Raw genomic sequence first — 15,419 nt, 5'->3', positions numbered from 1 at the left:
CTATGATTTGCTTTTCGGTAGAGGCGTCCATTATAGCAAACGCCTTCCCCATCTTCGATATGCCCATGCAAGCCGGTCAGGGTGGGACCTCGTGGCCTCTGCTTGGTAGTAAGCACATTTGATTCAGCTTGGAATCTTGAGCTTCATATCTTAGGCGATATTCAATGTCAGGGAGGTATTTCCGACTGAAGACAAACCAAGACATTCAGACGCGCGTATATGCCCCGTAAAAAAAGCTCCTGCGACTCTACAATTAGCCGACAGCTACCTTGGAAATCTACCGTTGTAAATCCCAACTGCCAAATCAGGTATCTGCAACGATTCTCCACATCCACTACCCTAGCTTGGCTGGCTTAAGAGGGGAGCTATCGAACTTTATCGCTTGGCGCTTATGATATTTTGGAGATCGCATTATGCATCTCAGTACATAAATCGAACGGAATCCTGATCTCTTTGGTGGATAAACTTGCTGGGATTTCACTTCAACATTACAGCGTATTATTCTCCCGCAAAAACTTCAACGATGCTCAGTTTCACCTATCTACTTGCTCTTATGAGCATCGGCTCTTTAGCCGGCGCACAGGAAGACTGCCCTGTTACGGGTGGTTCCGTTATTGCTCACACGGGCGACCCTGTTGGAAAGGAGCAGGTTTATCAGGAAGGCATGGGCAACTAACGAGTGCAAAGTTTAAGGACGGGAGGCTGACGTTGATGCAGTCAATATGTACGTCACGGGTAACACGTCGGAAGTAGGCGTGCTATACCTCACAGATGTGTTCGGCATTCAATTGGCGGAGAACAAGTTGTGCGTATTCTCATGGTTAATTCGGAGGTTCTTGCCTAACATCACTCAAGGCTCGCCGACAGCTTCGGACGCGCCGGTTACCTCACTGTTGCGCCGGATATGTTTAATGGGACCCCAGCTCCAGGGGATATCAATGGACAGCCGGACTTTGACGTGGTCAAGTTCCTCGCCGACCATAGCCCTGAGGTAACTGATCCAATCATCGCAACAGCGATTGATTTCTTGCGGACCGAGCTCGGAGTAAAGAAAGTTGTTGCGACCGGCTATTGTTTCGGTGGCCGATACACGTTCCGCGTCCTGGCCGAAGGGAAAGGCGTGGATGTGGGCTTCGCTGCACATCCAAGTCTGCTAGAAGATGCCGAGATCTCTGCCATCACGGGTCCGGCTAGTATTGCGGCGGCAGGTCGGTAACTTTCTTTGTTTTGCTCTCAATATGAATGCTAGTTGCTAAATTGATCATCCAGATGCGGATGACATGACACCTCCCGAAAGGAGATCTGCGATCGAAGCGTTGCTTCTAGAGACTGGACATCCCTACTCGTTGGCATTATACGGTGGCACTCAACACGGATTTGGCGTACGTGCAAACATCTCAGACCCGAAGCAGAAGTTTGGGAAGGAAGAGGCTTTCTTTCAGGCGATCAGATGGTTTGATGCTTGGGCTTAGACTGTGGCCCGCTGGAACGATAGCAGATCGATGATAATGAGACGGTATGAATATGTATTCACGTTGTATATGGAGCTAAATACCGTTATTGTATTTAATCGGCCACTGTGCATAAACATACATAAGATCAAGCAGTAGGTTGGATGGAATCTGATGGATGAAGCTAAAAACGGATAGATCAGATCCATAAAAGAGCACGGTCAACATGAGATTCTAGATCTCCACTGACCACAAATTGCATCGAGTTTGAAGTGATGGTCGCGATATTCCAAGTATGTACATGGTAGATTTTCATGATCGTCGGTTCGATGACAGAGTGTGGAGAATAGGAGGAGTAGATGATTGACAAAATTGAAATCGAGGTGGTTATGGTGTCGGTGCTCTGTATTGAACCATTTCTTGATTGAGTGAGTTCACTGTTCGAATATCATCAGTGCAGTGACTCGTGAGTGGCACTGAGTGCACCGAGCTTAGGACTAGTACTAGATATTAATAGCTAAACCGAGTTCGTGGATTGCGGGGAAGAGTGATCCAAGATTTATTTGAGAATCAATTTAAGCGACCAAGTCCAAATGTGAGGAGGCAGACGAGATAAATGAAATGGATCCCAAAAGTTAGAAATTCGATATTTTGATGTTCGATATTTGTAGAAGTGCCTTCCATTCAATTGATGTTCATATGCAAATGCATAAAATATTAAAAATGTGTTACATACAGTAACATACTTACCTAGCGGCCGTGCACAAATACATTACCAGCCAATTATTTACACGGAGATTCGGCAACAAGCAGTAGCCTGATGATGTGGGCGGTACACGTCATTTGAGCTGCATGGCGTTAGTCTTGATTGGCTCCGACTTAATAACATCTGCTGCATTAATGCAGGGACTGATCGTGTTACTGGTGGCTATTCAGGTACCTTTCGGTGCTTTAGTGGTTTTAGCCAACCAACACCAAGAAAGCTGAACCGATCTAATCCGCATCAGGGTTGGCGGGGTCCTTTAGCCCCGTAGATTGTCTTGGGGCTTGCGCTGGCGGCATCCCTCCAGCAACGACCAGCCACATCTTTTATTTACTTGAGAACCTGGGAACCTGGTTTTTTGACCGTTATCACCACGAAAAATTCTGGTGGCAGGACCAATTGTGTATTCTCTGCTGCTACCTTTTTTTTTGCACCGCATTTTTCATCGTACATCCGATCTGATCAACCAACCTCTTCTATTTCGAGCATAATTGCAATATCGAAGGGCAAAAAAAGAGGGAAAGAAGTGCTAGAAGCTTGCCAACTGAAATCGTGTCTCTTGACACAATTCTATACTTCTTCCCCATTTGGATTTCTAGAAGGGCAAAGGGCTGTTGTCCAGAAGGAAACTCATTGAACTTCTAAGTTACAATACCTATCACACCATACCAATCTATACCGCATATCACCTCTCTACCTTCTCTCTCTATCTACCTCTACATACCTCTACTACCTCTTCCACTACAACCCGCATATCCCCGTGCCTGTTCAACAGATTTGATCTGACAAGAACCAAAAGTGTCGCTTCTCTAGGTAGCTTCGACGAACAGTGATTTCGACGACGACTGCCTTTATATACGTATTGGCGACCAGAGTCGATCGGTAGCACGTACCACATTCCAGCAGCACGACGTTCGTGAGATTCTCGAGATTAGCTTTGCTTGCGCATTCCATCTCGGCCGTCTCATCCACGCCCGACCCCTCGTCGCATTCCAGCGCTGCTGCTGTCCGATATTACCCTTACCACACCGTCGCTCCCCGGGAGGACGGGAGTGGAGAGAGGAATTAAATACCTCGGGAATATTGGGAATATAACAAACAGACAAAATGCCTGAAGGATTTCAAGTCGGCTGGTATCGTAAGTAACTGCTGTCTCCTCGCAAGAATGAGCAAGAACTAATCAGCACGCCATAGGGTTCATACCGTTCCTAGGATACCACCATGTCTTGATGATTTTAATAGCAGTGTCGATAATATTATTATGTATGTACTCACATTCCTCACCCTCCCAATTCCAGATCGCAACTCCATACTAACATACTCTCTTCCTCTGTCCCACAGCGCTCTTACTAGCAGGTTGCTCATCCTCCTCACCCTTGATCCCCGACATCTTCCTTCTTTCTATCTACTACGAGAAGTACACCGCTGTTCCCGACACGTCGCAGGTTGATTATAATGTAAATCAAGCCATCAGCAACATTGTCGGGTCCGCCCACCTGCAGGCGCGCGTCGGCTACTTCGGCATCTGCATCAACCCGGACGGCGGCGCCTGGCTATGCAGCAACAATGCCACGGCCCTTGCCAACGAGGTGGCGGTCGACCAAGACCCGCTGAACCTTATCTGGCTCGCCAGCCAGTTCAAGGACATGATCGTGTTCCCCTACCTCATCATCATCGCCATCATCTTCGCCTTCGTCTGCTTCCTGCTCTTGGCCACTTTCCCCGGCTGGCACGAGGAGGAGGACAGCGAAGGCTCTGACCGCGAGATCAAGCCTTTCCCCAGCAGACCCGTGTCGCAGATCGCGCTCGCAATCATCTTCATCGCCTCCATCTTCGTCCTCGTCTCGGTGCTGTGGCAGCACACGGCGTCTGTGGCCGCGTCCATTATAGCGCAAGACTTCGGCAACGGCAGCGTGTTATCCGGGATCGGCACGAGCGCCATGGTCATGGGCTGGTTCAGCTTCACGCTGCTCATCATTGTCACGATCGGTCTGCTCGTCATGATATTGAGTATCCGGGTGCTCTCGCAACTAGCAGATTAAGTTGGCTCTCCAACCAATGTCTGCCTGCTTTTAATGAAGAAAGAAAAACACACGAAAGGTTGCGGGTAAAAAAAAAATCAATTTGGGGTGGATAAAATACGGAAACGACGGATATGTGTATATGGGGGGCAAATCCGGCCGTGGACTAAGTGCCAACGAAATTTCTTGTCGTTGATATTTGGTCAAAGCATCTGGGAACCGGAGTTTAAGCAAAGAAAGGGAGGCACCCTCGGCGATATTAATGATTTTTTTTTTCAGTCTTGTGTTTTATTTGCTCCCCTCTGCTTCCCCCCCCCTCTATTATATCATGTCACGATTGGGTTTTTTGTTCGAACCAAATTCATCCTTTGGACGATTACATACGAAACGACCAGAACAGACCGGCCGGCGGCAGGTATGTGTTGGTTTACGTTTTAAGGGTAGTGAATGAGTGGAATTGGGGTTGGAAAGGGAACGAACGAACGAATCGAGACATGATGCTGGATGGAGACGAATAAAACAAACACCAATGGATAACACATATATGAGGGTCAGTAATGATGGAACGAAGACAGATGTAGATGTGAGACTCTGATGATGTTTCCTGTTGGTCGGGCAACGAATGGTCTTGGCGATTGGCTAGGGCAGTGTTCACTGCTAGGATCGCGCATATTCAATCCTATGAGTTGTGTATAGGATCTTGTATTAGAAGAATGGAATTTTTGCGCTTGCAATACAACTTAATCATGCTTTGTGCTCTTTGAAATGTGATTATGCAACGCTGTTTATTTCATGAAAGCAATCGCGACTTGTAAATGGAGAGTTGTGAATAGATCACAGTTCGCCGTTCAAATTAGTACTCAATTTTTTCAGATAATCGCGGGTTCTGTACAGCGTACTCTGTGCCAATGTAGGTTGAATTACCACTGATCTAAGCATTCGCTACTCTACGTTAGGTACTGTAGCATGTTGTGGTTTACGATTTTCCCAGATGAGTAAAATGCCTCGTTACTTTCGAGGGACAGCTTGCAAATTACTGCCCAAATGAAATTCAAGGTGAAACAGTAAGCCTGCTTTACCTCCAAAGCGTCGTTCTCGCCTAAAGACAACGACACAACAATTGCGTTCAATAATTTTATAGGCACAAAACGATAGTAGGGTCAAATTCGTTCGAAGAGCAATCTTCCTCATGGCGATGCGGCTAGACATCGGACACAACGAAAAGAGAATCCAAAAGTTTTGGTTTGAAGAGAACAAAAATTCCGCCCACTACGATCCACGAGGGATAATAGATGGAGGGCAACTCCGCGATGTGCAATGCAGGTATCCCTCCATAAGAACCCTCATGCTTGAGCGAGGGTCCTTTGAACAAGGTAAGTATGAAGAAGAAAAGAAGAAAAAAAAGGTAAAAGCTGGGAGGAAGGCCAGGTATTTATAGGAATCCTGGGTGGGTCCAACAGACTGCACAATCAGTAAGTGGATCCAGGACATTGCTTGTTGATTTTTTTGATTGGCTACAAAGCGAGTGGATGGTTCCTGCCTAATGTTACCTAGTGTAGTACCGCATTGTCACAGTGCATTCTTAGCAGGTCATCCTTTCACACAGGTATTGGAGGTGGCAGGTGCCACAAACTACGCGCGCACTGTTTCAGTGTTTGTTCCCTTTGGAAATTCTACAGGCCTGGGAACCTTGAAGGCTCACTCAGCTCAATGAATTATGACACAGCTTGCATGCTAAACAACGTACCCTCTTTGATAAGTGCAAAAAGAGCACTCATTGAAGGATCCCAATCTTTCTATTAAGTCGATGGATGCATAGTAGTTACCCCTACTTACATAGTACTATTCTACCATCATCATCCAGATTCATTTCAGCCAGTCGGCTTCACCATGCGCAGAGCCCTAGATGTGATTTGGTGTAGCTACGAAGTATGAAGAGCTACAGTGGCAATGTGCTTAACACCTGCCTAATGCGATATCACCCCGTATAGCATCTAGGCAGTGTCATCTGGGCAGGCAGTCTAGAGCATCTTACCGCTCCTTCGTTATGCACCACCAATAGTTATATTTACAGCTATGTAGTATCTAATTTACGCAGTATCGTGAACTACCTAATCATACAGCCATCAAGCTCAAGCTTCCATTTTTGAAGACTCACACACAGTACCAAGCAACAATGTCATCCATCACCACATCCCTCCCAGCAGGCGACATACCGCAATGGTGCATCATCCCCGCCCTACGACGCTCCTCTCTCTTCGGCCTCCGCTGTCCGCAGGCCTACCAACCCGACGCCCCCACCACCACCATCGCAGCCGCTGACTTCCAATCCATCTGCTGCAACGGCGTCATCGTCGACACCTCGCTAGACCTCTACACCAACAGCTCCTCACTCCCCACGCAGCCCGGCTGGAGCCTCTCCCCCGACGCCCCCGTGCGCCTCGCCGACCTGATCTGCTGCGGCGTCTCCGGCACCCAGTCCGTGGCGCTCGACTTCACGCCGACCCCGCGCACCGCCTGCGCGGCGGGGGCCCAGGGCACGCCGCTCGCCAGCCTCGCGGCCACCAATGCGTCGCGCGCGCTGCCGTACTCTGTCACCTATGCGCCCGCGCCGCCGTCGAGTAGTAGTGATCCTAGCGCTACCGTGACGAATGATCTCTGGGGGTGGCCGACTCCGACGTACGGCGCGAGCGGCACGCCTGTGTGCTTCCTTGCGAACACGGCTGCGAGCGGGGTTAGTTTGGCGGAGGTCACGGTGGCGGCTACGTATGTTGCGCCGTCTAGCAGTAGCGGGAGTAGTGGTGGTGGCAGTTCAGCGACCGAAACAGGATCAGGGCCAGGGTCAACCGCGACAGAGTCCAGCCCCAGCTCGCCAACTAATACCGGAGGTGCAGCTGTAAATGCGCCGCGCGGAAGTCGCTTAGGTTTAGCGTTGGGGCTGTTGACTTTGGGATTCTTTCTTGTGTGATATGTAGGTACCTATGTAGTTGATGATTTACGGCATCTTGGGATTTTTAATGGTCGTGAGTGAATGTGGTTAATGGAGATGCGAAATACTGGAAACTTGCTTGCTCTTGATATATTGTGTATATTATACGCACCATTCGTATACCTATCTGAATTCCATCATACTTACATGTGTGTCTCCATCCCCGTGAGTTGAAGGTATGTACATAGGTCTGGCTTTAATCGCATACCTACTATCTGTGTCAACACGCACCCCTCACTGCCTTTGTAGGTACATGCATTAAAGTGTATCTACTATGTATGTACCTGCTACCCAATGTCACCTCACCTCACCTCATGCAGAGGAAAACAACGCATAGGTACCTATGCATAGAAGAAAGAGTTCTATCATCCGCAGATGTGAGCCATACATCTTTCCTCGCTTTATTGCCATCTAACCTACCTACCTAGATAGATTTCGATATGCGGAGTGTTGTTGGTTATCAACTTGAAGGAGAAGCGCTTTTGGATTCTAGCAGTACATAGATAGTAGTTACCTATGTAGTATCATCTTCCTCTCGTCGCCAACCTCAATGGTTTGTATGTAAGATTAGGTCTTGTTGAAGCTCTCTCTCTCAATTTTACCACACCCAAGGCAAGGTAATCAATAAATTTAGTTAATAATAAAAGCTCATCTCTAACATGTTGAGACAAAGAGAAAGACATAATAACCTGATAACCCGTTAAATAAGATTTAGCTTTAGCTTTTTTGGTAGGTATTTACATAAAAACAACCCTCTCCATCTACAAAACCAGCTAGTCAGTCAGGATGAGGTATTCCTTCAAAACTAACAACTGGGCGAGCTACAGGTAGAACAGTAGGGAATTTAATTTTAAATATATCAGAGAACCCTCAATTCAGCGAAGCTTTAATACTTACTGTCTACTGGGTATCTAGGTACTTAGGTATTCACTGCCGAGAAAAACAACATTGAAAATGATCATGATCTTTTCCCGCATGTGCACATTCATATATATGTAGGTACATCTATTTCATCTGATCCAATCCCTTGCCATGCCAGTCCAAATCCAAAATCCAAAATCCAGAAACATCCAAATCAGGCAAGCCAAAACCACACCCTCTGCACCCAATTCCTCGGCACCGGCTCCTCGTCCGCCGCACACATATCGTCCATCTCCTTCTTTCCGCTCCACGCGTCCACCATCTCCGTCCTGATCGCAAACGGCGTCCTGCACACGATCTTATGCACGACATACAGCGCGAGAAAGATCGGAATCGTGATATACGCCGCGAGGAACCCCGAGACGGACCACTGCGACGGGAAGAAGACCTGGAACCCGTTGGTGAGGGTGAGGAGGACGAGAAGAAACAGGACGACGTAGGTGGCGTAGGGCTGGCAGGGGCTGCGGAAGGGGAGGGAGTCGAGGAGGCCGTGGTGGGCCATGGCCTTGCGGAAGCGGAGGTAGGTGATCATGATGACGATCCAGGCGATGAAGCCCGAGATGGTGGAGATGTTGGTGAACCACTGGAAGACGAGCGCGCCCGAGTTGGACACGTTGAGGAAGGAGAGGCACCCGATGAGTAGGGTGAACACGACGGCGACCCACGGCACGCCGCGCCGCGTCGTTCGCGCGAACAGCTTTGGCGCCTGCCCGTTCACCGCCATCGAGTACAGCACGCGCGAGCCCGAGTAGCAGAAGGCGTTTCCGGCGGACCAGGCGGATGTCAGCACGGCGGCGTTGATGACGTGGTTGAGGCCCTTGATTCCCGCGCGCGCGATGCCGATGACGTAGGGGCTGGCGGAGGCGTTGGAGTCGCCGGTGAGCAGCTGGTTATCGTCGTTGGGAACTATGACGCCGATGACGAGGGAGCCGAGCCCGTAGAAAAGCGCAAGACGCCAGACGAAGCGGCGCGCGGCCTTGGGGATGTTACGGCGCGGTGCCACGGTCTCGCCTGCGGATAGCGCGATGAGCTCGGGCGACGTTACGAAGGAGAAGCCGGCGCGGACGAAGGCCGTCCAATATGCGAGGAAGCGGCCGGTGTTGCCGCCGACCAGGTATGGCACGAAGGCTCCAGGCTCGTTCCAGTACGAGAAGTACAGCGGGTCGTGGTTGGGGCCGCCGCCGAAGAATAGGACGATGCCGAGGATGATGAGGCCCATGATGGTTATGAGCTTGATGCTGGCAAACCAGAACTCGGCCTCGCCGAAGAAGGACACGGCAACGATGTTAAGGAGCAGCACGACGATGAGCTGGATCGCGATCCAGACGGCGACGGGGACGGCATGGGTCCAGTACTGCAGGATTATAGCACCGGCGGTGCACTCGGCGGCGAGAAGCATCGCGTAGGCGTACCAGTAATTCCATCCCGTCTGCAGTATTAACAGTTAGCGATTCCCTCTTCGCTCTATGTCCCGTAGAGTCGAGCATGCCCCCACCCCCTTTCCTCCACTAGTTTAATTTCCGGAATTATTGACTCCCGAAAGGAGATAGAAATGAAAAGAAACGGATCTGGATATTACGTACAGCAAACGCGAGACTAGGCTCTACAAAACGCCCAACAAAATACGGGATGGAAATGCCCTTCATGGGCAAAAACGTGACCATTTCGGCCAGGTCGTTCATAATGACCCAGACTATAGCCATTAGAGACAGGTAGGCCATGAATAGCGGCGCCGGCCCGGTGGTAGCTAAAATCTGGCCCGAGCCGATGAATAGGCCGGTTCCAATACTATAAAAGCGTCATTTAGTTAGCGCTAGGCAGGTATGTAAATAGAGCTACCAAACTATATAGGGTAGCTTGATGGGTAGCGTAAGATGAAAGATTGTAGATGCAACTTACGCGCCTCCGAGAGCAAGGAATTGGATATGCCGACTCTTGAGTCCTCGCTCGAGCTGATGGCTGCCGTTCACATCCCCAGCCTCGTGGGAGACGGTGCGATCAAACTCTTTCTGCCCATTCTCCTTATCCGCCATGTTGGCTGCGTCTTCGTTGTCGTGACCCATTTCCTTTCTTTAGCGTCTGACGAATGTTTGGCCTCAATTTTCCTTCGTCTTTTTCTTCCTTCCAAAGCAAAGCCTTGTATTTCCTACAGATTATACCGACACGCACAGAGGAGCTAGGCGATGATAGCTACCCTTGTAAGTGTCTTAAGTAGGTGCGTTTTTTCCTTTGTCGGTACACAGAGGAAGAAGACCGGCTAGGACCGACCGACTCCAAGGGAAATTGTGTGAAGGAAGCGAGACGGCGCGTGCTGTTCACGATCGGAAAACAACAACATAACATGTATCAACCAGAACAGAAGTTCTTATCATGGCCGGTGTCTCGTTGTTATTTAAATGGGTGGTATTACGTTACAGGCTTCTCGTTCCTCCTCGTCCTGATGGAGTCTAGCGGGTAACCTTGGAACCACGAAAAAAGGGTTCGGCCTTCCGTAAATTGATTACTACCTAGTATCCAGACTCCAGAGGATCGCTCGCGGTCTGCGATTTGCCTCTTGAGGGGTATGTACCTGGTTTAGGTAGCGTGGTGGGCACCGGGGGGGAAAGGAAGAAATTCTGGAATCCTGGGATCCTGGTTTAAAAAAGAAGTCCCACTCTCTCTCTGTCTTTGTGTCAGACTCTTTGTCTGGCTATTACATTGGTAAATAAACCAATGAGGTGTTGTGTAAGAGTAAGGTATGTAACTTACGGGGTGGATTGAATACTCCACGGGGATTAAATCGATGGTGGATCGGCCGGGGGACGTTATCTTTGAAAGTGTATCTACCTATTTAATGGTCTTCGCTTACCGAAACTAAAAGGATTACGGTTTCTTGGTGTACTATGTAGTATGTAAATAGTAGTGTAGATAGGGCACCTCTATACGTAGTTTCGGACACTAAAGCTTCTTCCTTTCTTCCGTTCAATGTTGTGAACTTGTGACCGGTTTAACTCTCGTCATAGCACATCAATCACTTACACGCTAAACAATAGTTAAAATATTACAGAAACCTTAGATAACTACATCCACAAAAAGGTGAGATTCCGTGAGAATGATCATGATAATGCATTTCATCGGTGTCTGAATTTGGTATAGGTTATTATTTTTCCCTAAGGCCGTTTCTATCCGATCCCCCAAGAACTCCAAGCACGACTAATTAACTAAGACATTCGGAATAGGTTAAAACCGCCTATCCCTATGAGGCTTTCCAAGTAGTAGCGTTTAAGTTTCTTATCGCTCCCATGCGATCTTCAAATCCTAGTGCGCCGGCATGTCTTAAGATAAAATATGGGGTTTTTGGATATAACTGGGTTAGTTATCTATGTCATAATGTTGTAGGTAAGGTAAGTAGGGAAGCATATATGTGTGGTGGATGCGATGACGACGCCTAACCCTTGCTGGTTACGTGGAGGGCTACGGTTCCCGCCAGCATAAATACCGCCAGAGAATCTCGAATCGCCACTGCGGACCGGACCTATCTCGGTCCTCTCTTATCTAAAACCTGGGTTCATATGTAATGTGTGTATGTCAAAATATATTAATCCTTCTATTTGGATTTATTCATCGGAGCTTTCGCCCATCGTGTGGTTTTTAAACAGGTCTCTTGAAAGGGTGCGCCTCTGTGTTCAACACCCAATCATCTAAGCTAATCAGGTCCGGTTCCGAGTACCTGCGAGACTTGTTAGCATTTCTGGACTGGGCTGTTTATTCTCGAATCACCTCAACGCCGCACTTACAATAGATAGAAATATTTCAGTGTTTCGGCAAGCCAAAAACTCTCCATCTCGTCGTTTTTCTTGGAATCTGGCAGCAAGACATTATCAATAGCGCTATTACCGGCCTCCGTCCGGGTCTGGCTGACGATGGCATTGAACATCTTCCATCCCTTGTCTTGCCAGGTAGTATCGCCTGTGATGCGGTACATGTACCAGACAGATTCAATAGCTTCGGGCCTACGAGGTGGACATGTTAGTTTGGCTTCAGATCGCATAGCTTAGGGATATGCTTTGTTCCGACCGTCATATGGAACCCACTTACCGAAGGATATACGCATGGAAGTTGGCACTGACAAATCCAGGCGGGAGGTTATCATACTCGATGCGTTCTTTGACATACTCCTCATGAGACATTGGGCGCGTCGGTTCCTGCAGCAACTCGTCTGTTTCTTCCTCTACCTCTTGAAGAGGGATTTGAGTAGGATCGTCGTCTGTAATGGTATGGCCACCAGTATCGCTGTCGGCTGAAGTACTGAGCATTGGAGGAGCTCTCTTGTGCATCCCAGTGCTTTCTTTGCCATCCCTACTAGCAGTAACCGCTTGCCGAAGCTCCGAATTGGCATCATCTCGAGAAACCGGATCAACCCCTATCTTAACGGTGGTTTTCTTAGCTCCCGCGCCAAGGTTGTCATGTCCCTTCATCTTAGCCTTCTGTGCTTTTTTGGTCTTGTATTCTTTCATCTGCTTTTCATATTCCACCATTTGTTCATCGTGGCTGTCGTATAGGGGGTCTAAGTACTGATAGTACAGAGTTTCGTTCCAGTGGCAGTTATTAGCTTCGGCACAGGGCACCACAGTACCACCCTCGGGCATGATGCCGCTTGGGGTGTTTTCGTATGCCCATACGCAGCCGTCAGTAAGTTTCTTCCCGATCTCAACATCCTCGGGTACATCAAAGATCTTTCCGCCCATACCAAACATGCCACCGATGAAGCAAGTGAGATGGGTTATTTCCCACTCGACTACGGCATCAGTTTCCGGGTTGCCTTCCGTGACAATCTTGGAGGAGAACAGGATATCCCGATCATCGGGAACCATGGGACGGTACAATAGCCATTTTTTGACAGCTGCACTGACCTTGGCGTGGAGAGTCTTGTACTTAGGTTCGAGCCCCCCGAGGAGCAGCCATTGTTTAGGGAAATACTCGTAAGTGCTATCTTGACTTCCACCCATGCTGTATTGCTCTCTCCACGTCCACGAACCTGGAGTGAGTCCCTGGGGAGTGCAACCTTCCATCAACTTCTTAGACTCGGGATCTAACGCAGTGCTGCTCTTGTCCTTTGTCGTCGTCGTCGTCGTCGTCGTCTCACGTTGGCCTGCGCTATGCTTAGGGGGCGCCGTTGTCTCTGATGGTGCATACATCTCTTCGCCATCTTGAATAATCTTGACCTTTTTAGTGCCGTCATCATTGGGTGTTCCCACCTCGCGTCTACCCAAAGCCTCGAACTTGTCCTCGTCGGCCTTAGTTTCGCTCGATTCGCTTCTCTTAGTAAAATTTGCATCGGACCCATCATCTGGCTCGACAGTCTCCACAGTTTTGTTACAGCCGCTTGCATCTACATGCTCCGGGAAAATTCCAGGAATCGAGGTTCCACGCTCCTGCCACTCGTAAAAGGCGTCGGTAATACGTGCTACGGCATCGTAGTACTTATCTTCTCCCGTTATTTGTGCAAGCCGCGTGAATTCCATGGAAAGAGAGCCTAGCTCGGCGACGCTGACCCCGGATTGAGCCCTCTTTGGAAGCTTTGCAACGGCAGGTTTCCAATTATAATACAAAATTGGCATGCGGTTTGGTGTGTCGAAAACACCCATCAAAATTTCAGCAAGCTCGCGGGCCTTGTCGAGGAGTATGTGGTATCCGCCAGTTTTACCCCCACTTACGTCGTAAGCTGCTATTAGACCGCCAAGATACCGAATTGTCGTCTCGAAAACAGGAATCTCTGAGCGGGAAGAGGTCGTGAAATCGATCTTTTCAACTTCAACAAGTGCCTCTTCAAATTCATCCTTCATACCCATGATCCATAAGGTATCCAGTGCGTCGACCAGGGTCGCAGCCCAACCGCAGAAAGGATCCCGAAATTTCATAGAAACGGGACGTAGCTCATCGTGTCCTTTGGCATGAGTCATGTACCCTTTCCAGCCGCGCACCATCTCCGCCTTCACTTTTGCAAGGCGACCGAGGCGCTTCTCTTGGGCTTCGGGCGACTCTTTGGTGAACGCGTGCTGCACTGTTGGTATGGTGACAGGTTTCCCGGTCGGGAGCGGGATGATTTTATCCCTGGGAACAGGGAAGTGCTCGGGTAACTTCGTCCAATGGATTGCAGTTGTGGTATCGGTCTCGGGCTTTTGCACGGCTGGCTTTTCATGGACCCCTTTCCCAATGCCTTTTGCGCCTGGGTTAACGTTCTTGTCCGGTATATCGATCAGCGCAGCGGTGACGGTCTTAGCAGCATCGTCTTGGTCGTACTCAAGCACCTTGGTCTCACCGTCTGAACTTGTTGTCGTAGTCGGGGTAGCATGATCGAGTTTGGCTGGGACATCTTCGGCAATGGCGGGTTTCAAGCTCGGAATCTTAACCTCGCTAGGCTCTTTGCCCGCCATCACTGGCAATTGTTGGGATGGATCATTGTCTCCTGTGAATCTACTACTATCCTTATCCTGGCTAGGAGATTTCTGCTTGTAGTCCTGGACATAGCCTTGCTCGGAGAGTGGCTTCGGTGCGGGTTTGTGTGGAATAGGAGGTTCCCACTGATGGCTGTTCGAGGTGACACGATATAGGAGAAATACGACGAAGGCAGCGAAGAAGACGTAGTAGCGATATCTTCGTAGGCGCAGCATGATTGCTATTACCGCAATCACGCTTGGTTTTTTATGTATATTGGGAGTCGCTGCTTATTGACTGAAGCTCTGAGCGATTGGGAGGCGGGGCAAGAAGATGCGACAATTTCCAAGCTGACACCTCGTCCCCAAGAGCAAACAAGAACAGCCAAGCGACTATCAACCAAGACTTAATCCAACCATTTTCGACAAAACCATGTACTTTATATATGGGTTAGAGCAAGCACGAGCTTGCGCTCGACCGGGGCCAAAGCAGTTCAACTAGAAAAGGAATAATACTCACTGCCTAGCTTGAGGAGGCAGACACAAATCAAGAAAGGAGAGAAAAGGCAAACAAGCAAAGCAACTTGGATATCACCCAAAAACCAAAAACCAAAAAAGACGTGACAGTCGGAAAAATTAAGTAAAATAAATGAATCAGTGAACAGATATGAATTAGTGAACTACTACCAAATACTACCAGCAAGCATCCATAGAAAGTGCCGTGCCGTGCCGCATCGTCTCGTCCTACGGATGAAATATGAAATAATAGAAACGGAACTTGGGAAAGTGTCCAGGGTCCAAAGTACAAACTGTACAGGACAGAGTCCGACAGACAAGAAATAACTACAGCAATCACGC

General features: G+C 48.9%; 5 protein-coding genes across 5 annotated transcripts; 3 read left to right on the top strand and 2 right to left on the bottom strand.

Annotated features, from left to right (window-relative positions):
- Positions 1 to 523: 523 nt before the first annotated feature.
- On the top strand, positions 524 to 1,472 carry GGS25DRAFT_526463 (alpha/beta-hydrolase; the record flags this gene model as incomplete). Its single annotated transcript, XM_049264992.1, has 4 exons — positions 524 to 634; positions 702 to 805; positions 856 to 1,208; positions 1,270 to 1,472. 4 exons carry the CDS (start codon positions 524 to 526, stop codon positions 1,470 to 1,472), a joined length of 771 nt encoding a protein of 256 aa, XP_049112499.1.
- A 1,745-nt stretch (positions 1,473 to 3,217) lies between these two features.
- On the top strand, positions 3,218 to 4,377 carry GGS25DRAFT_92669 (membrane fusion mating protein FIG1). Its single transcript, XM_049266153.1, has 3 exons — positions 3,218 to 3,352; positions 3,409 to 3,477; positions 3,556 to 4,377. Exons 1-3 carry the CDS (start codon positions 3,322 to 3,324, stop codon positions 4,254 to 4,256), a joined length of 801 nt encoding a protein of 266 aa, XP_049112498.1. The 5' UTR covers positions 3,218 to 3,321; the 3' UTR covers positions 4,257 to 4,377.
- Positions 4,378 to 6,411: 2,034 nt separating this feature from the next.
- GGS25DRAFT_526461 (uncharacterized protein) lies at positions 6,412 to 7,203 on the top strand (the record flags this gene model as incomplete). The annotated part of the gene is made up of 1 exon (XM_049264991.1): positions 6,412 to 7,203. One exon carries the CDS (start codon positions 6,412 to 6,414, stop codon positions 7,201 to 7,203), a length of 792 nt encoding a protein of 263 aa, XP_049112497.1.
- An 831-nt stretch (positions 7,204 to 8,034) lies between these two features.
- Positions 8,035 to 10,827, bottom strand: GGS25DRAFT_511293 (proline-specific permease). The gene is made up of 3 exons (XM_049262714.1): positions 10,045 to 10,827; positions 9,729 to 9,933; positions 8,035 to 9,574 (listed from the first exon to the last, which is right to left on the bottom strand). The coding sequence occupies exons 1-3, from the start codon at positions 10,206 to 10,208 to the stop codon at positions 8,300 to 8,302; spliced, it is 1,644 nt and encodes a 547-aa protein (XP_049112496.1). The 5' UTR covers positions 10,209 to 10,827; the 3' UTR covers positions 8,035 to 8,299.
- Positions 10,828 to 11,188: 361 nt separating this feature from the next.
- Positions 11,189 to 15,177, bottom strand: GGS25DRAFT_92567 (glycoside hydrolase family 47 protein). Its single transcript, XM_049266152.1, has 4 exons — positions 15,082 to 15,177; positions 12,223 to 14,999; positions 11,922 to 12,137; positions 11,189 to 11,854 (listed from the first exon to the last, which is right to left on the bottom strand). Exons 2-4 carry the CDS (start codon positions 14,796 to 14,798, stop codon positions 11,776 to 11,778), a joined length of 2,871 nt encoding a protein of 956 aa, XP_049112495.1. The 5' UTR covers positions 14,799 to 14,999; positions 15,082 to 15,177; the 3' UTR covers positions 11,189 to 11,775.
- Positions 15,178 to 15,419: the final 242 nt, after the last annotated feature.

The sequence above is a fragment of the Hypoxylon fragiforme genome (genome assembly GCF_022984875.1).
Source record: "Hypoxylon fragiforme strain CBS 206.31 chromosome Unknown GGS25scaffold_10, whole genome shotgun sequence".
NCBI classification, from domain to species: domain Eukaryota; kingdom Fungi; phylum Ascomycota; class Sordariomycetes; order Xylariales; family Hypoxylaceae; genus Hypoxylon; species Hypoxylon fragiforme.
Note: the sequence above shows the minus strand (reverse complement) of the source record. Positions and strands in the feature narration are given on the sequence as shown.